The sequence below is a fragment of the Podarcis pityusensis genome, assembly GCF_964106645.2.
Source record: "Podarcis pityusensis genome assembly, chromosome: 3".
NCBI lineage: Eukaryota > Metazoa > Chordata > Lepidosauria > Squamata > Lacertidae > Podarcis > Podarcis pityusensis.
This window is the reverse complement of record NC_138026.1, coordinates 105,831,283-105,858,574: the sequence shown is the minus strand read 5'-3', so window position 1 is coordinate 105,858,574 and position 27,292 is coordinate 105,831,283. Positions and strand designations below refer to the sequence as shown.

The 27,292-nt window shown below is 46.4% G+C and overlaps 1 protein-coding gene, 1 long non-coding RNA gene and 1 pseudogene across 4 annotated transcripts in view; 1 reads left to right on the top strand and 2 right to left on the bottom strand.

The window, feature by feature from the left end:
- Window positions 1-859: 859 nt before the first annotated feature.
- LOC308473291 (high mobility group protein B3 pseudogene) lies at window positions 860-1,662 on the bottom strand (annotated as a pseudogene). The gene has a single exon. The product of its transcript is annotated as a high mobility group protein B3 pseudogene (transcript).
- A 5,707-nt stretch (window positions 1,663-7,369) lies between these two features.
- LOC308473287 (two pore channel protein 2-like) overlaps window positions 7,370-27,292 on the top strand; it is a 29,823-nt gene continuing 9,900 nt past the window's right edge. The window contains exons 1-10 of one of the 2 annotated variants that reach the window (XM_080998686.1): window positions 7,370-7,798; window positions 13,778-13,860; window positions 16,102-16,216; window positions 19,690-19,818; window positions 20,906-21,022; window positions 23,279-23,397; window positions 24,182-24,283; window positions 25,051-25,177; window positions 25,872-26,073; window positions 27,135-27,279. In XM_080998686.1, coding sequence (XP_080854812.1) covers window positions 7,655-7,798; window positions 13,778-13,860; window positions 16,102-16,216; window positions 19,690-19,818; window positions 20,906-21,022; window positions 23,279-23,397; window positions 24,182-24,283; window positions 25,051-25,177; window positions 25,872-26,073; window positions 27,135-27,279 — 1,283 coding nt within the window. In that variant the 5' untranslated portion in view covers window positions 7,370-7,654. Of the gene's footprint in view, window positions 7,799-13,774; window positions 13,861-16,101; window positions 16,217-19,689; window positions 19,819-20,905; window positions 21,023-23,278; window positions 23,398-24,181; window positions 24,284-25,050; window positions 25,178-25,871; window positions 26,074-27,134; window positions 27,280-27,292 lie in introns of both variants that reach the window. The other variant, XM_080998685.1, reaches the window with a different exon arrangement.
- On the bottom strand, window positions 19,689-24,675 carry LOC308473305. Its single transcript, XR_013984025.1, has 2 exons — window positions 24,618-24,675; window positions 19,689-19,775 (listed from the first exon to the last, which is right to left on the bottom strand). It is a non-coding gene; the product is annotated as an uncharacterized lncRNA (long non-coding RNA).

The window sequence follows — 27,292 nt, the reverse complement described above, 5'->3', positions numbered from 1 at the left end:
AGCTTTTCGATTTTCTGCCCTAAGGTGCCATTACGCTGAAGAGGAAAATACTAGATAGAAGTAGTCATGATTGTTTGTTTTTGTATATTTTTGTTTGTTTTCAAGAATAATACATAAGTACAGATTAATAAAAATATGTTCAGCAGTAGATATTTGCCGTTTTTCAGTCATTACTTGCTATTGCAAAGGTTGATGAATGCAATACATCATGTAACCATAAAACATAGCTATATACTGCCACAACCCCCCCAAAAGTAAAAGACTTAGTAGTAGTAATGTTTTTAATTTTGTATGTATTTGCTTTTTTACTTGCCTTTAACCTTTTATGATTTTATTGCTTAGTTTTATGTTTTTTATATTATAAAGTGCTGTAATATATCTAGTTAAGGCCATGCCAATCTTCCCCTTGAACGCTGTTTTCTCATTCTTTTATAAATACAGTTTTATTGATTTCCAATATATAACAACAATTACAAAAGAAAGGGTGGATGCAAAAGCAAAATCCCAGTTTACACTCCTCCAGGACAGATCAGTCTACTTGAGTTTGCCAAAGTCCGATCTGTGATTTCAGTGGTTGCCGTTCTTCAGGGTTATCAGCAAAGTATTTTATAGATGCCATATTTCAACAAATTTGTCTACATAATTTGTATTATTCAATGCATGTAATCTCTTTGTTAATTATTCAGTAATAACATGGCAAAGAAGCAGTTCTCAGGATACACACACACACACATACACACACACATTGCACAAACACAGAAATAAGTACCTAACGGACATTCATGCAAGCACATTTTCGCTTCCAAAAGGGCAAATAAGACACTATCTTCTTAAAACAACAGGTGCCTGTTTGTTTTTCCAAATGGTGTTTTCCCTACTCTATGGTATTCACATGGAGACAAGTATTATACAGTTTCTCATTCATTGTCGTCCTCCTCCTCATCTTCCTCCTCGTCATCTTCTTCGTCATCCTCCTCCTCTTCTACCTTTTTCCAAGCTGCAACAGCATCTTTAGCTACGGGACTCATTGCACCATCAAACTTGCCTTTAGACTTGTAGTCAGCTACATCCTTCTCATAGTTCTCCTTCAGTTTTGCAGCCTTGTTGTTATAAGGCTGTTTCCCCCCATCACTGAGGTTGTTCCACATTTCACCCAATTTCTTTGCCAAGTCTCCAATGGAGGTGCCAGATTAGTGGATTTGATCTTGGGATGGAATTCTGAACAGAACAGGAAGAATCCAGACGGTGGCCATTTGGGGACATTGGGGTCCTCCTTCTCCTTCTTATCCACCCTTTGCTGGTCCGTAATCTTTCATTTCTCTATCATACCGCACTTTAATAGCTTTAGCCATCTCATCAAATTCCCCCCTTCTCTTTGCTTGACACGGTCTTCCGCCTCTCTGAGCACTTTTTGGAGAACTCTGCAAAGCTGATGGGAACTTCTGGGTTCCTCTTCTTGTGTTCTTCACGGCAGGTCTGAACAAAGAAGGCATAAGCAGACATCTTCCCCTTCAGCTTTTTTGGGTCACCTTTAGCCATCTTTACTCCCTGTATTGTTCACTTTAACCTAGGCTATAAGCAGGGGAAGAAAGCGAGACACACACATGACATGCCAAGACTCAACGCTAGTAGTTGGGGCTCAGCCTCACTGTTGTCTGGGGCTTTATATGCCAATAGCAATACCTCAAAACCAGCTTGGGGGCTAGTAGGCAACCGGTGTTGATCCCTTAGCACTGGTAAGAGGCACTATTCACTACCTGGGCCACCAGCTCCAGCCTCTGGACCAGCTGTAAGGGAAGCCTCACGGAAAGCACATTACAGTAGTCTAAACATAAGGTTACCATCCCATGAGCCCCAGTGGCCAAGCTGTGCCTGTCCAGGAAAGGGTCAGATGACACACCCATCAAAGCTGGAGGCAGCTGCTCTTCACAATGGAGAAGACCCTACCTTTGGGCTGATGTCCTCCCTGGATTCCATTGCTGCACTCCTTTTCTTGAGAGAAGTCCTGCTTCCCTATCCAGGGCAGCCATATCCTGGGACGGGAGAATACCCACCTCTTCCAGCCTCTATTCTCCAGTCTCAGTCCCTGCCGGTCATCCTCCTGTTGTTCCCCCCCCCCCCCATGCTCATCTGTCTCAGCCTGCCACTCCACACCTGAGCCAGTCATGCGAATCATGACAACCGAAAGATGCAGCAGATACAACAGGATCCCACTGTCCCCAACAATGTATTCACAAACGGACAAAACTCCACTCTCCACTGCAGATCCGTAGCCAGTTTACATTCCCACTCCTTAGGTGTTATTGTTCCCCTGGGGTCCTCAACAAGACACTCTCAAACACCACCACTCTGGGTGCCCATAAAGACCGCTTGCCCCTCCAAAAATGTTGAATTGTGGGGTTTTGTAAAGCTCTCCCCCCGCCCACCGTGAGTGGCCCTGGGCAGAATCAAAAGCAAAGTGCAGGCATCCAATCACTTTATACTCTTAACCTTCCTTTCCCAGAATTCCTCTGGGCTCCACATGAGCATACATTCCCTGTGTTTATGTTTGCTAGTGTGTGTTTTGCCTGCTTTTTGTTTTTCTTGGTTTGGGGTGTTTTGCCTGTTTGGGTTGTTTAGTTGACATGAGTCATACCTCATGTTACGTTTGCTTCATGTTACATTTTTTCAGGTTGTGTCCCGCAGCGACCTGGAAGTACCGGAAAGGGTTACTTCTGGGTTTTGCCGCTCACGCATGCGCAGAAGTGCTAAATCACGCTATGCGCATGCGCACAAAATCACGCCACGCACCTGCGCAGATACGGCGCTTCAGGTTGCAGGCTTTTCATGTTGCAAACAGGCCTCCGGAATGGATCCCGTTCACAACCAGAGGTACCACTGTATTTTCCCTTTTGGGAGGAGTGTTCTCCTCCTCCTCTTCATTTGGGGGGGCAGTTTAGCTATTTTGCCTGTAGGTGGGATTCCGGGCATCATTTATTTCTTCCCCTTCTGTGAATTTGCTTCTACAAATGGGATGGATTTCCAAACATTCTTCCCAGGCCAAAAAATGTTGGGGACAACGATGCACGCTGTTCAGAAATCTGTTTTGCCAGTTCATTACCTCCCACCCTAGCAGACCTTTAACCACTGTATTTTCATTTGACTCTGCATAGTAGCAGGGCTCGTCTAAGCCTGCAATCCTATGTACACTTTCTTCCAAATAGACATGCATAGGATTGCACCTTATGTCTTGTAGTGCCGGCCACCAAGCTTTGCTTTGTTCATTTCCTCTCCTATCCACATGTGTATTTGTGTGTGTTTGTGTCTGTGTGTAGAAATCTGTCAACTAAGAATAATATCTCATGTATTTGACAGAATGGACTCTAGCCCACCAAAGCCTGGGCTGCAATTAATTTTTAACCTTGAAGGTGCCCCAGAACTCTTTGTTCAGCTGAAAGCTAATAAGAACAGGAGTGTGCCTACAGTAATCTAATAGTTAAATACAGTTGAATGAACTTGATTGTGCTCTTTGTATGCAAACCCGTCCTCTGTACATCCCTGGACAGAGAAATGCTTCCTCAGCATTTCTGAGGCACTGCTTAGAGAAACAATATTAAGCTGACTTTAATGCCAAACTTCCTTTTCCTGCATGCCAGATTTCACCGCTGGCAGACGAACAAACCAGCGAGCTGCAGCCACAGCCCATGAAAGCAGCGAACTTTTCAACCCTCCGCTGTAGCCGCTGCTTTGAGAACGGCCAGATGGGCAGCCATTTAGTCAATGAAACCATCCAGGCCACAAGAAAAGAGCATTATGCACATTGCGTATGTAAAGTAGGAATGAAACTCTAAATAAAATACTTCTGGGCAGCCACCTTGGCTGAAAAAATCCCAGTCCTGGCATACAGCCTGCCTCCCGTAATTTTCCAGTCCTTTACCGTAAAGTTAACCAGCCCTCAGAGCACATAGGAGACTGCCTATTCCAGATCGGACCATCTGTGCATCTGGCTCAGAATTGTCTACAACAGGGATGGTGAACCCGCTGGGCATAGCCAAAGAACATCTGTTTTGCATGCACAAGGTCCCAGATTCAGTCCCTGGCATCTTCTGGCCAAGCTGTGAGAGACTCCTGCCTGAAATTCTGGATAGTCGCTGCGGCATAGTAAACTATAAGTTATAAGTGGAAGACAGTTTCCTATGTTTCCGGGTGCCAGTGCATTCAGCACACCATCCAAGAAGAGTCACTCACTCTTGCTTGATCAGTGGATCTAGTTTAACTTAGTTGAATCTAGTTTTCGATGAAATCAATGGGCCTTAAGTAAGGTCTTCTTCCACAGATTCCATTGGCACTTCACTTCAACTGGTTGGTTGGCAGCCGCCTGTCTCAGGAGACAATAGAGGACTGCTCCTTTGGGGGTGAAATCAAACCATTAGAGATTTACAGCACCTGCTGTGGCTGTAGAGACATGTTTTGTTGCAGCTGGGGCAGATGCATCATGGTGTTTCTTCTCTCTATGTTCTTCCCAGAGGTCATTCCTCCTATGATCACTGCTATGGATACATGACTTAACTGTCTCAAGGCACTACGGTCATCTGAAAGGGATTCCCACATGGCAGGGTTCATGTTACAGTTGCAGACATCTTTGTAACACAGAGTTGCTCTGCCAATGGGCCTGCTGTCTTAATAATTGGCTCTCATGCATTTGAGAACTCAATCAGGGTTCCAGGTAACATGAAACATCTGTAGGCGCACATCTGTGCCTGCATAGGCTCTGTTCCAGGCAAAGGCAAACTCAGCCCTCCAGATGTTTTGGGACTACAATTCCCATCATCCCTGACCACTGGTCCTGCTAGCTAGGGATCATGGGAGCTGTAGTCCCAAAACATCTGGAGGGCCAAGTTTGCCTATGCCTGCTCTGTTCTGAAGTCATTTGTACAAACATACATATGAAAGGCAAAAGGGAACACATCTTTTAGGATGGTGATTGTCATCTGCACGTTTTATGAGTATTAAAAGTATTTTTAAAATAAAATAAAAATCTGTCTAATATACTGGAACACCTTATACTTGACCAAAAATGTCTTTGCAGTGTAATCCTAACTGTATCTACCACTTAGTTTAATGTGACTTACTCCCAGGTAAGTGGGGTGAGGATTATGGCCGTAAGCAAATTAACTCAGGGATGGTCCTCCAGATGTTGCTGAAGTACAATTCTGAAATTATTATGGGTTCCTCGGGTCCCATCAATGGGTTAGTTTCACTGCTGTATGACATTTTTGTCAAATGCTACTTTTACTGCAAATCAAAATCATAAGACCTGGTGGGAACACAACTGGGGAGTTCAGACAGAAGATGAAGATTGGGGGGGGGGGGAGAAACTGGTCCAAGGTCCCATATACATCTGTTTTGGCTCGAAGAGGGAACTCTCCCTGAAAATAGCACATAGTTGGTACTTAACACAATGATTCATTCCTTTTGTACATGGGGGTGCTTCACACTTAGGCTGGAGGGGCTGCCAGGATGCTGGGACCTACCAGCATAAGTGATAGAACTGCCCAAGGTAAACTGATTGAGGACAAAAGTATTTTCTGACATCTCATTGATAACTGGACAAGCAATTCATCCCTTCCCTTGTCTGGATCTTGGATTTGTTTGCAGATTCGAATCAAGACCAGAAAAAAACAAGGAATTGATTTTGCATCTTTTGATAGCAGTCCAAGACACAATTATAGGTTTTGGAAAAGCTTATCTTCTTTTTAAAATAAAAAATTGCAGTGGTTTTGATTTAGATCATGGAACCCTTTGTAATTATAGACCACAGATCCTTTTCCTCCTGGTATGTTTTATTGTTGATTTAGTAAATCACTTAGCTGTATTCTATACCTCTTTATTGGCAATCATGACAATTTACCTTTAAAAAACTTTTTTTTCGTTATTTCTTTTTTTCTGAAAAAATGGGAGGGGAAACCTTACAACTCCCATCAGTCACAGCCAGCACGACCAATCGCTGGGGATGATGGGAATTGTAGTTCTGCAACATATTAGGGGCCAAAGGTTCTCCACCCCAGGATTAAGACAACCCCATTAAATGCAGCAACCCTGGTTTTGTCATTTCTGTTTCCAGTTGTTTTGTTGTTTTAAAATCTGTATGTTATTCGTAAGTTGCGGTGAGACCCTTTGGGGTTAGTTGGTGGGAAATTCAGTGTTATAAATGAATTGTCCATTCCTTATTTGGATCCTTAACATTTCTTTTAGCTTTGCAGCACTTGTAGCTGTGACGGGGGAGGGAAGGAACAGAGAAGTGTGGCTGCAATCAGACACGTCATAAAAATGGAAACATGCATATATTGTGGGATGCCAGAGTCTTGTGGCATCTTGAAAACAAATGGATTTATTGTGGCATTAAACTTCCATGGATTACAGCCCTCTTCATCTAATGCATTTAGTGTTATCCCGATTTGTAGGTCCGCATATCTTCTTCTTCTTCTCCTTCTTCGGAGAGGATTGTCAAGTGTTGCCAAAAAGGAATGAAATGCAGAAAAGTGCAGACCTTGATAATTGCATACTTAATACGGTGATTTACAAAAATGCTCTCCGTCTAATCTGCAAACGATAGCATTGAAACTCCTGATGCATTTAAAGCACGTGGCTGCCAATCCGCTACTAAGCTCAGTCCAAGGTACACAAATGGTGGGAGATGGAGTCCAGCAACGCCATACCTCCCTGATAGAGTGTCTGCCCTGCACAGGTGGTCGCCGGTTCAATCCCCGCTGGCATCTCCAGGTGGGGTTGGGAAAGGCTCCTACCTGAAACCCTGGCGAGCGGCTGCCAGTCAGTGTAGACAACACTAATAGACCAATGGGCTGACTTGAGTACTAAGGCAGCTTCCTATGTGTTCCTTGAAAACAGGGACTTGCTTTCCCACAAGGATGTAGCGAGGTGGCAAGTTAAACGTGCAGAGGATGGGGGCGCTTTTGAAATCCTACGATGCCCCTTTGTTGTTGTTTAGTCGTTTAGTTGTGTCCGACTCTTCGTGACCCCATGGACCAGAGCACGCCAGGCACTCCTGTCTTCCACTGCCTCCCGCAGTTTGGTCAAACTCATGCTGGTAGCTTCGAGAACACTGTCCAACCATCTCGTCCTCTGTCGTCCCCTTCTCCTTGTGCCCTCCATCTTTCCCAACATCAGGGTCTTTTCCAGAGAGTCTTCTCTTCTCATGAGGAGGCCAAAGTATTGGAGCCCCAGCTTCAGGATCTGTCTTTCCAGTGAGCACTCAAGGCTGATTTCCTTCAGAATGGAGAGGTTTGATCTTCTTGCAGCCCATGGGACTCTCAGGAGTCTCCTCCAGCACCATAATTCAAAAGCATCAATTCTTCGGCGATCAGCCTTCTTTATGGGGACGCCCCTTTACAAACCCCAATAAACTCAGCCGGGCTTCCTTTCCGAGGCAACCCACAGGGCGGATCCAGATTCTCGCCGGCCTCCTTTGCAGCGGGGGCGGGGAGGTGGAGGAACCCCAAAGTTTTGCAGCGCCACGGCGAGCGCGGAATCAAGGCGCTTCGCGCAGCGCCTGCTCGCTCATCCATCCTTCTCCGGGGCTGGGAGTCGTTTCCGCTGCCCGGAGTCACGTGCAGCTGGGGATTAAAGCCTCCTCGGCGCCGCTGCAGCTTCGGGGATGGAGTCTGCGGGCCGGAGTCGAGTCGGGATCCCGCAACCGCCCGGAGTGCAGGAGCAACCAGACTCCGCAGCCGCGCAACCGCCGCGCAGCTTAGCCGGAGCCGCGCCCGACGCCGCGATGGGAGACTCGGCGCAGGAGGAGGTGACCCGCCCAAGACTGGTTCTTGCGCGACCGTGGCGAGGGGAGGAGAGGGGAGGTCTCCGCTTGGAGGGGCTACATCTTCCACGTTGCTCTGCTGGTCCCCCTGCAGGCCCAGCCCAAGCCTGCGCAACTCTCTCTCCCCCTTTCCCCCATGGCTGCTTTGCTACTGCAAATGTTTCCACGGGCCCCCACTTTTTGGAAACGAGAGATTCCTTTGCATCGCGCCTGCTTGCACCAAACACCAGCTGCTCTAGCAAGTGGTTATTTTTCTTGGGGTGTCGCGTGAGTTAAGGGGAAGAGTTTGCCCACTTCTGCAGCTGTGCCTCTGGACAGCTAGTTGTGTGGCATCTTCAGCAACTTTCCTTCAGCTCCATGGCGTACAAAAGCTTCTCCTGCGTAAAGGGGCGTTTGGGTGGGCAGGAAGGCACGCGTGCAAACTTAAAAGGTTGGCAGAGACTGTTGCTCTGCTGGCCTGGCTGCTGCTTCTCGGCCAATGTGCCGAGAGCCTTTAAAAAAAAAAAAAGCTGAGCGAGGCGTTTTCGTCGCATTCCTTGGCAAAGGCGAGATCCGTTATACAGGCAGAGACACAGCAGCTGCTGCCTGGGGTGGAGCAATTCAAGGGGTACCTGCGGTATCCTGCAAGCAAAGGTGTGTCTTGCTGGGATGACTGGTGCCTTATCGACACCCATCGAGAGTCCAGCCCAGAAGGCAATCTGGCCTCTGATTTTCCCATCACAGTCCAACTTAGGATGGCAGTTCTGTTTCAGAGGCTGTGTACAGTACATATTATGGGCTGGAAATGCAGTTTGTTGTTGTTTGTTGTTTAGTCGTTTAGTCGTGTCCGACTCTTCGTGACCCCCTGGACCAGAGCACGCCAGGCACTCCTGTCTTCCACTGCCTCCCGCAGTTTGGTCAAACTCATGCTGGTAGCTTCGAGAACACTATCCAACCATCTCATCCTCTGTCGTCCCCTTCTCCTTGTGCCCTCCATCTTTCCCAACATCAGGGTCTTTTCCAGGGAGCCTTCTCTTCTCCAAAGTATTGGAGCCTCAGCTTCAGGATCTGTCTTTCCAGTGAGCACTCAGGGCTGATTTCCTTCAGAATGGATAGGTTTGATCTTCTTGCAGTCCATGGGACTCTCAAGAGTCTCCTCCAGCACCATAATTCAAAAGCATCAATTCTTCGGCGATCAGCTTTCTTTATGGTCCGGCTCTCACTTCCAAACATCGCTACCGGAAATGCAGTTAGGTTGTTCTTTTTCTCAATTTGGATCAAAACTGGGTCTTTTAAGTGGGGCGGGAATGCAAAAGTTCATAAGAAACAACCGGACGGAATTGGATTGCGGCTAACGTCGTGCATGCACTGCTTCCCAAACCAGAGTATGCCTGCAAAGTAAATGGGCTTGTGCGCACAGCCTTGGTAGCTTCATTATAGAGAGTCAGACCATTGGCCCATCTGTTCATCCAGGTCAATATTGTCTGCACTGGATGGGGGGCTGCTATCTGGGGTTTCATATGGGGGAACATTCTCAGCCCTCGCTGGAGATGTCTGGGGTTGAACATTGGGAACTTCTACCTGCAAAACTGCCACTGAGCCACAGCCATTCCCAACAGCTGATGGAAAGACTTGATTCATAAAGGCAATAGGTGTTCCTCTTCTCACATTATTTAATGGTGATCAATGCATTAGATTTCCAACCCCGTTTTGCTTGACATACAGTGGTACCTCGGGTTACATACGCTTCAGGTTACATACGCTTCAGGTTACAGACTCCGCTAACCCAGAAATAGTACCTCGGGCTAAGAACTTTGCTTCAGGATGAGAACAGAAATCGCGCGGCGGAGGCGGGAGGCCCCATTAGCTAAAGTGGTGCTTCAGGTTAAGAACAGTTTCAGGTTAAGTACGGACCTCCGGAACGAATTAAGTACTTAACCCGAGGTACCACTGTACTTGGGCTGTGCCCAAGTTCTGCTCGAAAGAGGAAACTCTATGAATTTAGATCAACTAGATTGGCTTCTTGGTCATATCCTTACTGTTATCAAAATGAACATAAGAGCATCCATGCTGGTTCAGGCCAGGATCCTGTCCTCTCTGTAGTCAGCCAGATGCCCATGGGAAACCTGAAAGCAGGAACTGAACACAGGTGCATCTCCCTTCCTGCAGTTTCCAGCAACAGGCATCCGTAGGATGAATACTCTCACACAGAAGAGGACTCTGGCAAAGCAGTTTCTCCTGTGACTTGAGGTGTCCCTCCTGATGGAGAAAGCAAGGTTGTTTTCCACAAACCCTTGCAAGGAGAGCCTACTTGGGGCTTCCCTTACCAGGTTTCAGAGGTGCTTGTTAGATGCACCCCATCCTTAATAAAATCTTAGGTGGAAGCTGTAACTTCAGCCCAGGCAGGATCATGCCAGCTGGATCAAGGGGCTGGAGCAGCTCCACTATGGAGAAAGGCTGTAGCCCGTGCAGCTTTTTAGTTTAAATAAATGTCTTTAAAGTCTACCTGCTTTTTAGTTTAGAGCAGATGCACCAGGTTGTGCCCAACGTTGTGGAGCCATCGTGCTTGTGTGACCCAGTATACCTGAAGGAGCGTCTCCACCCCCATCGTTCTGCCCAGACACTGAGGTCCAGCGCCGAGGGCCTTCTGGCGGTTCCCTCCTTGCGAGAAGCAAAGCTACAGGGAACCAGGCAGAGGGCCTTCTTGGTAGTGGCGCCCACCCTGTGGAACGCCCTACCATCAGATGTCAAAGCGATAAACAACTACCTGACATTCAGAAGACATCTTAAGGCAGCCCTGTTCAGGGAAGTTTTTAATGTGTGACATTTTAGTGTGTTTTTGGTCTCTGTGGAAGCCACCCAGAGTGGCTAGGGAAACCCAGCCAGATAGGCGGGGTACAAATAATAAATTATTATTATTATTATTATTATTATTATTATTCAAGCACACAATGATGTCCCTGTGTGTTGGGAAGAAGCCAAGAGGATCACTTTAAAGAAGGATTAGACAAATTCATGGAGCAGAAGCCTCTTAGGGGCTACTTCCATGGTATGTGTGTGGAGGGGGGAGATTCCCACAGTGGTGTTGCATGTCTGAGGTGCTTATAGGTGGTGGGTGTGGTCTAAACCACTGAGCCTCTTGGGTTTGCCAATCGGAAGGTCGGCAGTTCGGATTGGTGTGACAGGGTGAGCTTCCGTTTCTGTGTCCCAGCTCCTGCCAACCTAGCAGTTCGAAAGCACGCCAGTGTAAGTAGATAAATAGGTACCGCTGTGGCAGGAAGGTAAAAGGCATTTCTGTGCCCTCTGGTTTCCATCACAGTGTCCCGTTGTGCCAGAAGCGGTTTAGTTCTGCTGGCCACATGACCTGGAAAAGCTGTCTGTGGACAGACGCTGGCTCCCTCAGCCTGAAAGCAAGATGAACTGGACTTTGACTGGACTTTGACTGGACTTAACCGTCCGGGTCCTTTACCTTTACCTTTTACCCTTTTTTAAAGGAAGATAGGGGACTGCCTTATATGGAGTCAGACCATTGGTCCATCTAGCTTAGAACTCTCTACACTGCCTGGCCACAAGTCTCTATGGTTCCTGGCAGTGGTCTCTCACAGACCTTCTTGAAGATGCTGGAGATCAAACTTGGGGCGTTTTGCATGCAAAACAGATGCTCTACTATTCAGCTATGGCTCTACTCCAATAAACTTTACACAAGAGGCCCCAGAAGGGTAGTGCAACTGTTGGGATGGTCCCAGAGTCCTGCCCACTTGTCCTCTGCAAACTTCAGAGGGTGGCTGGGGCATCTGGGTGTTGCATGTTGCGTCAGAGGCATGACACACCTGTAAGGAGGATACCACCAGCTCCAACTTTAGGAGAAACGATGACATTCATTATTCCTGCCAGAGGGGAGCACTCATTGCAATGACGAATGTTGCAGTGGACCCCTGACTTTGATATTTGCCACACTGGAGATCAAAATGAGGTTTCTTTAAAGGGGGCGGGGCTTCACGGCTTGGCTTTAAAGGAGTGTTTAAAAAAATTATCTGTGCAAGAATGGGCAGCTTTGTAACCTAAGTAGGGACACTGTGGGAGTTGTTTTAGTTCAGCCCGCCAACATTCGGGGTCACATTGGGACATACGAAATGTCACTTTTGTTGCAACAATGCTGAAGTCTCTATCCGACTCGACTGTGGCTTGTCTCAGAGCAAGTATTTTGGAGTGCTTGGCCTTCACAATGTTGCAAGCCCAGAGCAACCTCATTGTCTGGCTTGACATGTAGCCAAAGCTCTTCTCTGTGGAAGTTGTGCTCAAATTATAAGCGTCATTGCCAGAGGATACGGGGAGACCAGTGAGAGGGGTGTGGAGGAAGCAGATTGTTGTATGGTATTATGGAAAGCAAAATTGCCCATCTTCTTTTAAGGTGTACAACGTACTAGATTTCTTTTAAGGTGTACAACATACTGGATTCCCCCTGCCCCCTTTGATCTTAGTCAGAAGAGCCGTAATCAAGTAATCTGTTATGCTTGGAACAAGCTGTTTCTTGTGAGACAACTACTACTTAAAATTTTTAAACAGTTAAGCATTGCATTTTAATAGCCAAACAGTCCACTTGAACTAAACCTTTGACAGTGTTCTGAATTGCATAGCTCTTGCTGACAGATGGACGTACATTCTGCCACTCGATGTCTTACTCTGCAGTGGTCTGCAGGCCGTGATCCGAGTGATGTGGCAAACAATGCCAGGCTGTGTGTGCGCACACATTGTGGACTACTAAAAGGCTGGAGATCTTTTCTCTTGTCCTATAGCCCTGCAGCCAGACCCTGTGTATACTGGCTTGCAAATTAGTCTTTAAGCAGTGGGAGTACTGAGCATGTTAGCAAAATCCTTTCTATGCACTGTTGTATAAGGACATACAATTTCTATGCGCTGTTGTATAAGGACTTACAATTGGCTACATTCCAGCCAGGGATGCGGGTGGCGCTGTGGGTTAAACCACAGAGCCTAGGACTTGCCGATCAGAAGGTCGGTGGTTTGAATCCCCGTGACAGGGTGAGTTCCCGTTGTTCGGTCCCAGCTCCTGCCAACATAGCAGTTCGAAAGTGCAAGTAGATAAATAGGTACTGCTCCAGCGGGAAGGTAAATGGCGTTTCTGTGCGCTGCTCTGGTTCGCCAGAAACAGCTTAGTCATGCTGGCCACATGACCCGGAAGCTGTACGCCGGCTCCCTCGGCCAATAAAGCGAGATGAGCGCCGCAACCCCAGAGTTGTCCACGACTGGACCTAATGGTCAGGGGTCCCTTTACGTTTACCTTACATTCCAGCCACGTGAAAGCTATAGGTTTCTGTTCCACATGGAACATGTGCGTGCATCTCTTTGAAAATACTCCATGCAGGCAAGCAGGAGGCATTATTCCAGTTGAAGAAAACAGACAGACATAAGTGGCTGGTCAGAGACGGGCATGCGCAGGTCCCGTGCTAACTTCCCAGAAGGTGGGATGCTGTTGCTTACTAGGGAATGGTGAGTTCAGCACAGCACTAACACCAGATCAGTTCTGCTGGTAAGAACATAAGGAGAGCCTGCAGAATCAGGCCAGTGGCTCATCTAGTCACAAGAGAGCTCTCCCTGTTTTTAGCAACTGACATTCAGGACATGGCTGCCCCCGACAGTGGAAGCCAAGCATAGCCACAATGACTAGTAGCCGCTTATAACCTTTGGTTATGGGTAGGAGAGAATATATTAATTGCAGTTTATTCCTCCAGATGCTCATGCATGTGGGATAAACAGAGGTTCAAAATCCCATCCTTGGCAGCGAAATTAAAAGCATAGGATTTAGGCTGTCAAACCTTGTTTTGAGCAAGTCCATCTATGAAGTCATCTGGCTTTCCCCTTCTTAACCAGCTCAACAAAGAATTGGGCAGCAGCTTGTGAATTAAGTCTGAGTGTAGAGCAGTCAAAGTGCAGCCGTGTTGAAAATGTATTCCCTCTTTACAGCAGAGTCTTCTCCTGGCAGCAGCGTATGTGTATGATGCCCAGTACAATAGGAACATCCCCTTTGATACCTCTCCACGGGCAGTCAGGTAAGTGCATGGTTTGGGGGCGTCATGCTGAACACTCTGATGCACGCTGCAAAAAGTGTGTAAGGTTGCTGAAATGTGAGAGTGCCTTGGCTTCATTAATTTTTCAGGCTGGGTGTGTGTGTGTTGTGTTTGATATTAAATAATAATAATAATAATAATAATAATAGTTTATTATTTATACCCCACCCGTCTGGCTGGGTTTCCCCAGCCACTCTGGGCGGCTTCTAACAAAATATTAAAATACAATAGTCTATTAAACATTAAAAGCTGCCTTCAGATGTCTTCAAAAAGTCTGGTAGTTATTTTTCTCTTTGACATCTGGTGGGAGGGCGTTCCACAGGGTGGGTGCCACTACCGAGAAGGCCCTCTCCCTGGTTCCCCGTAACTTGGCTTCTCGCAGTGAGGGAACTGCCAGAAGGCCCTCGGCGCTGGACCTCAGTGTCCGGGCAGAACGATGGGGGTGGAGATGCTCTTTCAGGTATACTGGACCGAGGCCATTTAGGGCTTTGAAGGTCAGCACCAACACTTTGAATTGTGCTTGGAAATGTAATATTAAACCTTGCGCAGTAGCGTAGGTAGCCAGGGGTGGGGGGTGGTCTGCACCGGATGGGGGGGCAGCATGGGAGTCTTAAGTGTGGCACGGTGGCTGCTATGCGGGGGTTGGGATTCTGGGCGGCAGGTGAGCTTGTGGGTGGCACGTCAGTTCCTTGGCTTTTAGGGTGCTGCAGGAGGATAGAGCCACTTCCTGTCCCAAAATCGGCCGTTGCCCTAAAAAAGCCAGGTCATGGTGGTACAGTGGTACCTCGGGTTACAGACGCTTCAAGTTACAGACGACGCTTCAGGTTACAGACGACGCTTCAGGTTACAGACACTGCTAACCCAGAAATAGTACCTCGGGTTAAGAATTTTACCTCAGGATGAAAACAGAATTCGCACGCCAGCAGTGTGGTGGCAACAGGAGGTCCCATTAGCTAAAGTGGTACCTCAGGTTAAGAACAGTTTCAGGTTAAGAACGGACCTCCAGAATGAATTAAGTTCTTAACCCAAGGTACCACTGTACAAGCTACGTGGAATGAAGATGAGGCCTGTGGTGCTGTGGTTGTCTCAAAAAGTGTATTTTGGGGGTTCTGGCACAAATGTGGCTAATATGGCATGATGCTGTTTTTGAGCAAGGTTGATACTGAAGATTCGTCTCATTGTTGGTTTTCTCCAGAATGAGGCTTTATGATTCCTCTAGCAGCCTTGTTCCCAGCACTGCTCAAGAATTTTCAGAAACAAACAGAAGTGCCGTGTTGACATTGGTTGGATAAAATTCAGTGTACTTTTGAAAGGTTAGGCCCGCCGTCCCGATTCAAAACGGCATTCGATTGTATCCAAGCATAGAAGAAAAGTAGCTCTTTGAGCTCAGAAACCATCATGCAAAATTTGGACACAGTATCTTATGTGGTGTCCAACGGCATAGCAACAGACAGATAACTTCTTTTATTTCTCCAATAGATTTTATTAAAGTTCAAAAAAAGATATCAAAGGTGGATGTTGGATACCCAAGAAATGAATCTAAATAAAAATACAAACTCAAAAGAGGAAACGAAAAAAGGGGAAAGAAAGAAAGGGGGGGGGGGAGAGAAAAGAATATAACTTCTGATTCTTCGTCTGTCAGCTATATATAGAAAATTATTCCCAACATCCACTCCAGGATAATACCCAATAATTCCACTTTCTATAAACCAATATTTTCTTCAATCCTCAAATCAAGATATCACAAGTTCATTTTCTTTTTCACACAAAAAGTCTATAAGGAGTTTCCAGTCAACAATGATAATTACTTTCCAAAATATAGCAGAAAATACCCAGCATTGCTCAGGAATGCTGAGAAACCAAAAAAAATACTGAGATTTATAAATGGGTAGTATAATGTGTTGGTTTCTAGGGCTGCGCTTTACAGTTCGCCAGCAACTTTTGATCCTTGTATGTTTTAAAGCCCCAGCTTGTTTTCAGTGACTGCAAGTTTTATTCAATCATTTCAAATATTGTGTTTTGATGCAGTAACCTGCCCTGGGACCCTCGGGGAGAGGGGCTTAGAAATAAATGAATAATAAAATCTTAGAGGGAGGTCCTGGTGGTTTAGAGCAGGCTTTAAATATTCTCCCTGCTGTTGCCGCCACAACAACTGCGCTTGCTGGAGCTAGAGATCATTTTCCTACTGAGGTTCTCAGTTGCTTTTCCGACTTCTCTTCGCAGGCTTTACTATCTGTATAACCACTGGACTATGCAAGCAGCTACCTACTTCTTTATATTTGTAGACCTCGCCCTTGCGCTGTTTGAAGAGCCAGCTGTGTACCTGCTGCCTTTCTTGGTAAGCTTTCATAATAATAATAATAATAGAGAGCCAGTGTGGTGTAGTGGTTAAGAGCAGTAGTCTCGTAATCTGGGGAACCGGGTTTGCATCTCCGCTCCTCCACATGCAGCTGCTGGGTGACCTTGGGCCAGTCACACTTCTTTGAAGTCTCTCAGCCCCACTCACCTCACAGAGTGTTTGTTGTGGGGGAGGAAGGGAAAGGAGAATGTTAGCCGCTTTGAGACTCCTTAAAGGGAGTGAAAGGCGGGATATCAAATCCAAACTCCTCTTCTTCTAATAATAATAATAATAATAATAATAATAATAATAATTTATTATTTATACCCTGCCCATCTGGCTGGGCTTCCCCAGCCACTCTGGGCGGCTTCCAAAAAAATATTAAAATACTATAATACATCAAACATTAAAAGCTTCCCTAAACAGGGCTGCCTTCAGATGTCTTCTAAAAGTCTGGTAGTTGTTGTTCTCTTTGACATCTGGTGGGAGGGCGTTCCACAGGGCGGGTGCCACTACCGAGAAGGCCCTCTGCCTGGTTCCCTGTAACTTAGCTTCTCGCAGTGAGGGAACTGCCAGAAGGCCCTCGGCGCTGGACCTCAGTGTCCAGGTAGAACGATGGGGGTGGAGACGCTCCTTTCAGGCAAATTGGGATGGCTAATAATTCCATCCTGATGTTGGAGGCTCAATAAAGTGTGTGTGTGTGTGTGTGTGTGTGTGTAAGTGTGTGTGTGTGTGCGCCTTAATCTAGAATGATTAACTTTGGCACAATTCTGCATATAAGAAACTTTTTTCTCTCTCTCTCTCTTTAATAATAATAATAAATTTTATTTATACCCTGACCTCCCCGGCCAGAGCTGGGCTCAGGGCGGCTAACACCAGTATAATTACAGTAAAAACGTAATGGGGGGGGGGGGGACCAATTTAAAATGCAATTTAAAATGCAGCCTCATTTTAAAAGTAGCCCATAGATCAAAACCATAAGGGGAGGGAAACATAAGGGTCAGACTGAGTCCAAACCAAAGGCCAGGCGGAACAGCTCTGTCTTGCAGGCCCTGTGGAAAGATGTCAAGTCCCGTAGGGCCCTAGTCTCTTGTGACAGAGCGTTCCACCAAGTCGGGGCCAGTACTGAAAAGGCCCTGCATTAAGAAATACTGTTTTATGTGTCCCGAATCTTCTGACATTTCAGCTTTACTGATTGCCCATGAGTTTTAGTGTTATGAGAGAGGAAGGAGAACTTTCCCCACTTTTTCCATTCCACGCCCAATTTTATAAACATCTTATCATGTCACCTCTCACTCCCCTTTTCTCTACTAGGGTTTCCCAAACTTGGGTCTCCAGTGGTTTTTTGGACTACAACTCCCATCATCCCTAGCTAGCAAGAGTAGTGGACAGGGATGATGGGAGTCGTAGTCCTAAAACAGCTGGAGACCCAAGTTTGGGAAACCCTGCTCCAAACTAAAAAGTCCCAAAGGCCACCACCTTTCTTCCTAAAGGAGTTGCTCCACCCCCTTGAATCATTTGGGTGGCTCTTTTCAAAACCTTTTCCCCACTGTCCTAGGCAAGCCTTCTACCATTTAATCCCTCCTGTCTGGAAACTGTCTGCAAAATATGCAGGGCAAAATATCCAGACTTCTGCACTGGGTTAATTAATTCTCAAAATACTTCATCATGCTTGTGAACTTTAATAGCTTCCCACCTAATTAAAATGTCCTGCTTTTGCATCGAAGTCTGCATATACAGTGGTACCTCGGGTTACATACGCTTCAGGTTACAGACGCTTCAGGTTACAGACTCCGCTAACCCACAAATATTACCTCAGGTTAAGAACTTTGCTTCAGGATGAGAACAGAAATCGTGCAGCGACGGCGCAGCAGCAGCAGCGGGAGGCCCCATTAGCTAAAGTGGTGCTTCAGGTTAAGAACAGTTTCAGGTTAAGAACAGACCTCCAGAACCAATTAAGTTCTTAACCTGAGGTACCACTGTATTGTGTTACCCACGGAAGCTTATAAAAGGCCAACAGTGTGGAAAAAATGCAGCACTCGATCTGCATAATTCCATATTAGTTTGTATTAACGTGATCTATTTTAGGAAAGTATCTTGCTCAAGTTTTATTTAAGGAACAAGGTGACAAAATCTTGCCAAATGGGAATTGTGTTAATTCTGTCCTCTGACCTGCTTCCATATGTACAGCCTCTGTTCTCCCTGAGAATGGCATGTTGCTATTTTTTCACTCTCTGCCCTAAAAAAATAAATAAATCTCAAAGCAAATTATCAAATTAAAAAAACCCTAAAACACACTACCTATCTATCTGTCTATCTATCAATAAACTGCACACACACACAGAAAACAGAGCCAGCTCCACCCCACTAAAAGTTAAGCAGATGAATAGGATCCAAAGACCTGGGTGAAAAAAAGAAAAAGAAAATATTATTATGATTATCCCAAACATGCATTCAGTTTATTAGCTGCTGTTTTCCTGCCGCAGCAGGAACCAACATGGTTCATTGATTTGGGTAAAGGGGATATGTGTTGGCATTTACCATCCAAAATGTTGGCTGTAATTCCTTTTTTGCCTGTTGACATATATGGGTTTTTATAAAGAATTACTGTATTTTTTTCCCTATAGGACGCCCTTTTTCCCCTCCTAAAATGAAGGGGAAATGTTTGTGCGTCCTATGGGGCGAATGCAGGCTTTCGCTGAAGCCTGGAGAGCGAGAGGGGTCGGTGCGCACCAACCCCTCTCACTCTCCAGGCTTCAGGAAGCTCTCTGCAAGCCTTGGGAGCCCGCTGGAGTTCCCGTCGGGCTCCCTAGGCTTGCGGATAGCAGCCTGCATCTCGAAGCCTGGGGCGCGCTGCACAGCGCACCCCGGGCTTCGGTTCCCCAACCTGGTTTGGAGGCTCGCGGCGGGAAGAAGCACGTTTCTCCCTGCCGCCAGCCCCACAAGCTTGGGGGACAGTGGGGAGGCGGAGCGCCGCCATCCCACTGTTCCCCAACCTGGTTTGGGTTTCAGGCAGATATCCGCAAGCCGTGGGAGCCCAGCGGGAAGTTGCACCAGTCTCCCAAGGCTTGCTGAGAGCTGCCTGTTCTGGTGGCTGGGGTCGGGGGAAGCTCGGGCATCCCCGGCCCCAGCCCCGTGCCTGGGGGAGGGGATTTTTTTCTTTATTCCCCCCCCAAACTAGGTGTGTCCTATGGGCCGGTGCGCCCTATGGGGCGAAAAATACGGTAGCTAGACGTGTCCTACTGCAACTGCCAGTGGTTAGCAATAGCAGTAAAAGGAATCTGCATGCTTTTGACAGTGGGCTTGTGGAGACAACCACTGGGCTGATCCCCATCGTTTCCTGTTTGCCACTTTCCCAAGGGGAAACTGTTGAGTCAAACCTCTCTCAGACCCAGCATGTCTGTTCCAACCTAGTTGTTTTGTTTGTTAAAAGCCCATCTCCTTTTAAGCTGCTGATTTTTCCATTCCAACAGGTTACCTCGCTGACCGAAGTCTTATGCCTTCTGGTTTTCTTCGGAAGGCTCTTCCATTTTGCGCAAGTCACTCCTCGCGACGTGTTCTGGAAGGATACAAAGAACATCTGCATCATGATAACCATCCTGGTCAGTTGTAGCTCATGGCTCCTTCTGCGAGTCATGGAAGGAGCAGTAGCTTAGCGGACTGTTCTTCTGAATGGCACCGCCTTCCGCTGCTCCTGAGGTAGCAATGCCATGCTCAGTCTAGCCTGCAGTGTCGCTAGATGTTGTTAAACTCACGCTATTCTGCTTGTACAATTTCATACTCCTCCAGAGTATTGCGTAGCCATGATGCCTGCACCAAAACCACATTTCAGTGCAGAAACTTGGGTCCAGGGTACCTTAAGAATCTCCTGGACCTTCATATTCCAGCTGAGAGCATCTGAAGGAGCATCTGTGGTCATTCCCTGAGTTAGTGAGGCTCGTTTGACAACAACGAGAAAGTGAGCTTCTAGTGTCATTGGCCCAGTCCTGTGGAACTCCCTGCCAATAGAGATTCAGCAGGCGCCATCTGTGCCGACTTTTAAATGGCTGCTGAAAACTTTCCTATTCCACCAGGCAATTAAAAATACATCACTCACAATGGTCAAATGATGTTCTGTTTTTAATTTATTTTGCTTTTACCTTGATTTTATTGTCCATCGCTGTAAACATCTGCAATATGTTTTTATGATACAGCGGTGTATATAAATATTTTTAATAAACACAGTCGTACCTTGGAAGTCAAATGGAATTCGTTCCAGAAGTCTCTTCGACTTCCAAAACGTTGGAAAACCAAAGCACAGCTTCTGATTGGCTGCAGGAAGTTCCTGCAGCCAATGGGAAGCCGTGGAAGCCCTGTCAGACGTTCGGCTTCCAAAAGAACGTTCGAAAACCAGAACAGTCACTTCCAGATTCCAATCATTCGGGAGCCAAAATGTTCGAGAACTAGGCTGTTCAAAAACCAAGGTACGACTGTAAATAAATAAGCCTGGCATCTTTTGTTCTGTATAAGTGGAGCCAATCCACATCTCCTCTGGCTGTTTGTTTGTACCAGACAGAACTGTGAATTGGCTTCTAGAGCCCTTCATTCCTCCGACGGGCTCCTCTAATTACAATGTTGTTTGGTTGGTTTGGACCACTGCTCCTTGAATTTCAGAGGTACCTTCTCTCCTCACTTCCCCCCCTTACCCAGATGACTTTGGTTGACCTGATTGTCTTCGGAGCTCTTAGAATCTCAAGCATACGTGGCGTCCGGTGGTCAAGGCCCTTGAGACCCATCTTCTTAATAAACTTTGCAGAAAGTCGCCAGGTAAGACTTTGGGGCCAGTGTTTCCATCGCCAGCAGTTCTAACCCAAAGAGATCCCCTAGTTAAATTAGCCAGCAACTCTAAACTGTATGGTGTGCATATATACTGAAGAGAAGGGGCCTTGCTTCAATTTTGTCTCGTCTGCCTGCTCCAGAGATCCAGCTGTAGAGTGCTTTCTGTTCTGAAATCATCTTCTGCTTTTTCTTTTCTCTATGCAAACAGGCAGGCTTAAGCCTGGCCTAGCTTTGGGGAAGCGGAAACATGAGGTAAGGCATGGCTGGGTCCCTGAAAATTGGGGAATGGGGGTGGGGGTGGGGGTCCAATGCCGCTTCAAATTATTGCAATTCCAGGAAGGTGGTGGATTCTGAACCTCATCCTGAGTCGCTTCTGATGGCAGCACCGGGGTGGAAAGAACAGTTCTGCTTTAATTACATTTTTTGCATCTCCTTTGCTTGGGATTTGAATCAATAATTTGTAGCTGAGATACCTCAGCTGAGATACCAGGGAACAGGAAGGCACTGTTTGGAAAAGCTCTGCTTTCAGAGCAGATTCCTACTGTTTCAGTTTAATGCAAAAGTGGGAGCTGAAGAAATTGGCAATGCTAATCGTTGGCTGTTATTAGCCAAGTCTAAGGTAAAGGGTCCCCTGACCATTAGGTCTAGTTGTGGCCGACTCTGGGGTTGCGGCGCTCATCTCACTTTATTGGCCGAGGGAGCTGGCGTACAGCTTCCGGGTCATGTGGCCAGCATGGCTAAGCCGCTTCTGGTGAACCAGAGCAGCACACGGAAACACCGTTTACCTTCCCGCCGGAGGGGTACCTATTTATTTACTTGCACTTTGATGTGCTTTTGAACTGCTAGGTTGGCAGGAGCAGGGACCGAGCAACGGGAGCTCACCCCGTCGCGGGGATTCGAACCGCAGACCTTCTGATTGGCAAGTCCTTGACTCTGTGGTTTAACCCACAGCGCCACCCGCATCCCTAAGCCAAGTCTAGTGCACTGAAATTGGTTGAAGCATGTACCGTTGTGGCTTCTTGCAAAAAAGGAAATGCAATTCTACTGAGGTTTTCAGCACTCCTGCAGTATGCAGAGCTCCTGGGTGGAAGTGATTAGTTTGAGTTATGTGGCATATATGCACGAAGGGCTCACATGTGTTCTCACTACCAGAATCCAGTTTGGGCCCTCTCTGGTCAGGGATGACAATGTTAACAGAGTCCAGGTACCTCTGGGTCCTTCAGCCTGATTCATACCTGAATCCTGTGATTGATTGGTATGTGATAAACAAGGCAGGTCCGTTGCCACATGAAGGCAGCATTGCCTTAACTTTGGGTTTTGTGCTGTTTAGATGGAGAGCTGTTTGGTTTGAAAGCCTGGTTCACGCTCAGCCCAAACCATCACAGAATCACAGCAGAGAACCGGCAACAGGAGTTAGTAATCCAACTGGGTACTTAAAGGAGAAGCGGTCTGGGAGTGGCACAAAAACTCTCAGGGGATGCATACGGCCATCTCTGCTTAAGACGATGGGAGCTGGGAGTCCCAGCATCTGTAAGCCGTGATGACTTGGGCTAACGAGAGTCAGGAGTCCAACAACTGAGGCAGCCCAGGCTAGAGAAAGAGGATGTGATGTGCCATTTACATATCACACCTATTGTGCTATACTTGAAGCAAATGGCAGGTGGCCTCTATGCATCCCACAATGATCCCGGGTCCATGTTTAGGGAAGTTTTTAATGTTTAATAGACCACTGTATTTTAATACTTTGTTGGAAGCTGCCCAGAGTGATTGGGGAGACCCAGCCAGATTGGGGGGGTATAAATAATATATTATTATTATTATTATTATTATTATTATTATTATTATTATTATTTGGACGAGTTGGGGGGGCGGGGATATGTCCCTTGTAGCCTGCAGTGCCTTACCTGCATGTACCACAGAGATTCAGTTTGTGCTGGAGGAGGCATATGTTCACGTTGTCTATACAAGCATGCCTAAAACTGGGTCTTGACCAGCTGTATGGTGCTCTGATGTTTGTTGTCTTTGTGATAAATAGCTATTTTGAACACCGAGGAGAGCATTCATCTGATAAACTCTGGAGCTTTGGAACCAGGGGAGGGGTGCCTGGCTCTTGCACCCAGACAAATAATAGGGCATTCAGGTCTTCTTACTGGTGGGTCCATCTCTATAGGTGGAAGCTGGGTGAGGAAAGAATATCAACATTGCTCCTTCTCCTCCTAATGAAAGCCTCCTGCTTCTTGACAGATCCGAAGAGCATTCCGTAGCATCCGGAACACTCTCCCGGAGATCACCTACGTCTTCCTGCTGTTTATGTTCAGTGTCCTGATGTTTTCTCTCATGGCTTTGAAGCTGTTTGGGGACAGGTAAGGGGACCGTCCTCCTCCCTCTCTTACTCTGAACCCAGAGGCTGCCTCACCTGCAAGGGAATGTCAGGAAATATCTCCTCCACCACCAAGAATCTCCTCCACCAACCCCAAGAATATTCAGCAAAATGGTACCCTCAGTTTTGCTGCCTGGAAGTTAAGGTGGTTTGGTGTTTTTTAGGAAGGTGTATTTTGTCTAGATTCCTTTGCTCCATGGTCAAAGCAACTACTCTATTCCGAACTTAAAAATGGAAAGCGTAATGCTGGTGATCAGCAAAAGAGGTTTTAAGACTGTCTCAAGGCAAATCTAAAAAAATGTAGTATAAACACCGACAACTGGGAAACAGTGGCCTACGAGCGCTCCAGTTGGAGAACAGCCTTTACCAAAGGTGTCATGGGCTTTGAAGACACTCGAACTCAGGATGCAAGGGAGAAACGTGCTAAGAGGAAGGCACGCTTGGCAAATCCACACCGTGATCAACTCCCGCCCAGAAACCTATGTCCCCACTGTGGAAGGACGTGTGGATCCAGAATTGGCCTCCACAGTCACTTATGGACTCACTGTTAAAAGTGTGTTTATGGAAGACAATCTTACTCAGCTACAAGTGATTGCCAAAGAAGAAGAAGATATCTCGTATGGCACACCAGTGGAAAAAGAGCCAAAAATGGATCTGAAAAACCACCCTTGAGCCATGTTATTTAGCTTACAGCCTCTTGAGCACATTGCTTGAAATTCACGTTGGCATCTTCTGTGACTCTGTTTCCCTCTCCTCTTTTCTTCAAGGAATCTGAAGACTGTGGAAGGCTTGCCGTATTTTTCAAATTACCTTGAAATCGTCTTTGACATGTATGTGCTGGTCACCACAGCAAATAGCCCCGATGTCATGTAAGTATCTGCCTTGATCTCCACATGCTTTTAATTTTTCTTGTTGAGCTGTAGCAATGGGGTGTTTTCCTAGTGTAAGAGGGACGTCAGCACCACCTTGGTGACGTAACAATCTACTGTACTTCTCTGTCTATAAGATGCCCCCATGCATAAGACGCCCTCTATTTTGGAGGGCTCAAATTTAAGAAAATGGGGGGAGATGGTACAGAGTTGTGGAGTTTTTTTTTGCGGAGGATTGCCCAGAGTTGTGGAGCTTGCAGGGCAGGGTGTGCTCACGATTGTTGAGCAAAGTTTTTTTGGGGTGGGCGGAGATGCCAAACCGAATATCACTCACCCAACTGGCAAACGCTAACAATCGCAAGCAAGGAAGCCAAATTGCCGAAGCAGCAGCCAATCCAAAGCAACCCTTGCAGCAGACACCATTCACCCACTCAATCACTAGATCCTGCTCGCGGATGCAACCAATCGCCCATCCCCCCTTCTGCTCTACCCATGTATAAGACGATCCCCTCCCCCATTTTTACTTTATTTTGGAGTAAAAAACCCTCGTCTAATACACGGAAGAGTACGGTATTTTTCTGAAAGGCACAATCCACTGTTCAATGGCCGATGGGTGAGCCCAGGACAGCTTACAAAGTTTGTTGGTTTATATAAATCCAAATATCGCAAAACTGCTAAATATTATCTACACAGCAGACGAGTATAGAATCGGTTAGTTCCGAGGCTTTTCTTACTTTCTCGGTGGTGATGCTACTCCTCTCTTGTAGGATGCCGGCTTATGACTTCAGCTGGTGGTACTGCCTGTTTTTCATAGTCTATGTTATTATCAACACCTACATCTTCATGTCAGTCTTCCTGGCTGTTGTGTACAACAATTACAGAAAACACTTAAAGGTAAGCCCCGCTGAGGAAGGGATAAGAGATAAGTTGCAATTTTAGCTGAATCTGGGGGAAACCGCTTGAAGCATATCTGTTGTGTTGAGCTATTTCAACAGCTTCTCTTCAGTTTTCTCATTGCAAACAGCTGAAAGTCTGTAAATCTTGATAATAAACCCAATTTGCAATGGGGGTTGAGTAGGACTGGGGGGAAAGACCCCTATGCCTGACACCCCGGAGAGCTGCTGCCAGTCAGGGCAGATAGTACTAAGCCGGGTGTTCCTCTTAAGTGTATATATATATATATATATATATATATATATATACCCACAGGGACCCACAGGGACCCACAGGGACGCGGGTGGCACTGTGGGTTAAACCACAGAGCCTAGGACTTGCCAATCAGAAGGTTGGCGGTTTGAATCCCCGTGACGGGGTGAGCTCCCGTTGCTCGGTCCCTGCTCCTTCCCACCTAGCAGTTCGAAAGTACGTCAAAGCGCAAGTAGATAAATAGGTACCACTCTGGTGGGAAGGTAAACGGCGTTTCTGTGCGCTGCTCTGGTTCGCCAGAAGCAGCTTAGTCATGCTGGCCAAGCTGTACGCCGGCTCCCTCGCCAATAAAGCGAGATGAGTACCACAACCCCAGAGTTGGCCACGACGGGACCTAATGGTCAGGGGTCCCTTTACCCTTTACCTTTATATTTTCCCACAGAATGAGATCCGCAAACTTGCTTACATGAAACGCCGCAAGATGATAGAAGCCTTCAACCTCCTGAAGGTGAAGGAGGAAGCAGAGTTTGTCGTCAAAGAAGACCGCTGGAAGCGGCTTGTGAAACTGGTGGCTCCCGACATCAGCACATCCCACCGAGAGCTCTTGCTGCGAATATGTGACGAAGAGCAGAAGGGCTTTGTGGGTGGGTAACAGCAGACTCAAGCAGTGTGGATGGTAGATGAGCTTGCCAGGGCAGATGAGAGGGAGGGAAGGACAGGCGAAGGGGGTGGACTTTGGCAATATGGCACCCTGAGCAAGGACAAAATTTGGCGTCTCCTCCAACAGTATTCCTTATTTTCATGCCCTCCTCCCTCTTAACTTCCATTCTGCGCATGCTTTCAAGTGCACTATGCCCTAGTTGCAGCAGCTCAATCGCCCATCTGACCAGGGCCTAACTTTGAGTAGGTGTCAGGAGCTCGGCCTACACTCGAGTAGGACCCTGGTAGAGACACATGCCCGACTGGCATGTTCTCTCCCTCCTGGTCTTTTGTTCGGGAGCTTTTGGAATAATTAATTTTCAGAGTAGTTTTTACAGTTATATCAAAAATTACTGATTTGGTTATACTATTAGAAATACACTGACATATAATTATGAAATTATTGTGAGGTTTAATAAGTTAACAGTTTATATTTGGACAACTTATCTGCTGTACTTTGTTGGAAGGAGAAAAACAATCATTTCCTTAATAACAATTTAAACAATTTATTTAACTAAAACAATAACATTATAGCATATGTATCCATGTTTGTTAACTGATGTGGTTAAACGATTTTTTAAAATGAAAAACAACAACCTTAGACTGAGTTTTAGCACACATGAATAACTTAAAACAAATCCTTATTTCCTGATGAATAGCCTTTGGACAATAATGTAACTTAAATAGAAAACTACCTTTAGAAAGATTGTTCCTCCAAAAGTGTTTTATTTTAAATTTTAAAAATCCAATTTAAATAAAAACAATCAATTTTTTAAATTTATTTTTTAAATAATTGATTTTTATCCACCCTGATATTCAGTTAATCTGCAGCTGCCTTTACTTTTGTCTTATGCACATCTGGCGAGAAGACCTGGCCAGATCCAGATTGCTGCTCTTCTCCTGTAGGTTTATGTGTGGGGCTTGTCTGAATTGCTGAGTATTAGCCTAAGCAGCTTCTAAATGAGTCCCTCCCAGCCTTACTGGCATTATTTTCTCTTTATGGCAGACAAAAAATCCTTTGTGCGTCTGGCTGATCTTTTGAATATACAAGTGATCACCATGAAGCTCCACAGCCACCCCCTGGAAGTCTGGATTCCCCAAGTGTACAACTCTGCTCCTAGCCTCCTCCTACGCAAGATGGTTCAGCACAAGTAAGTCTGAATT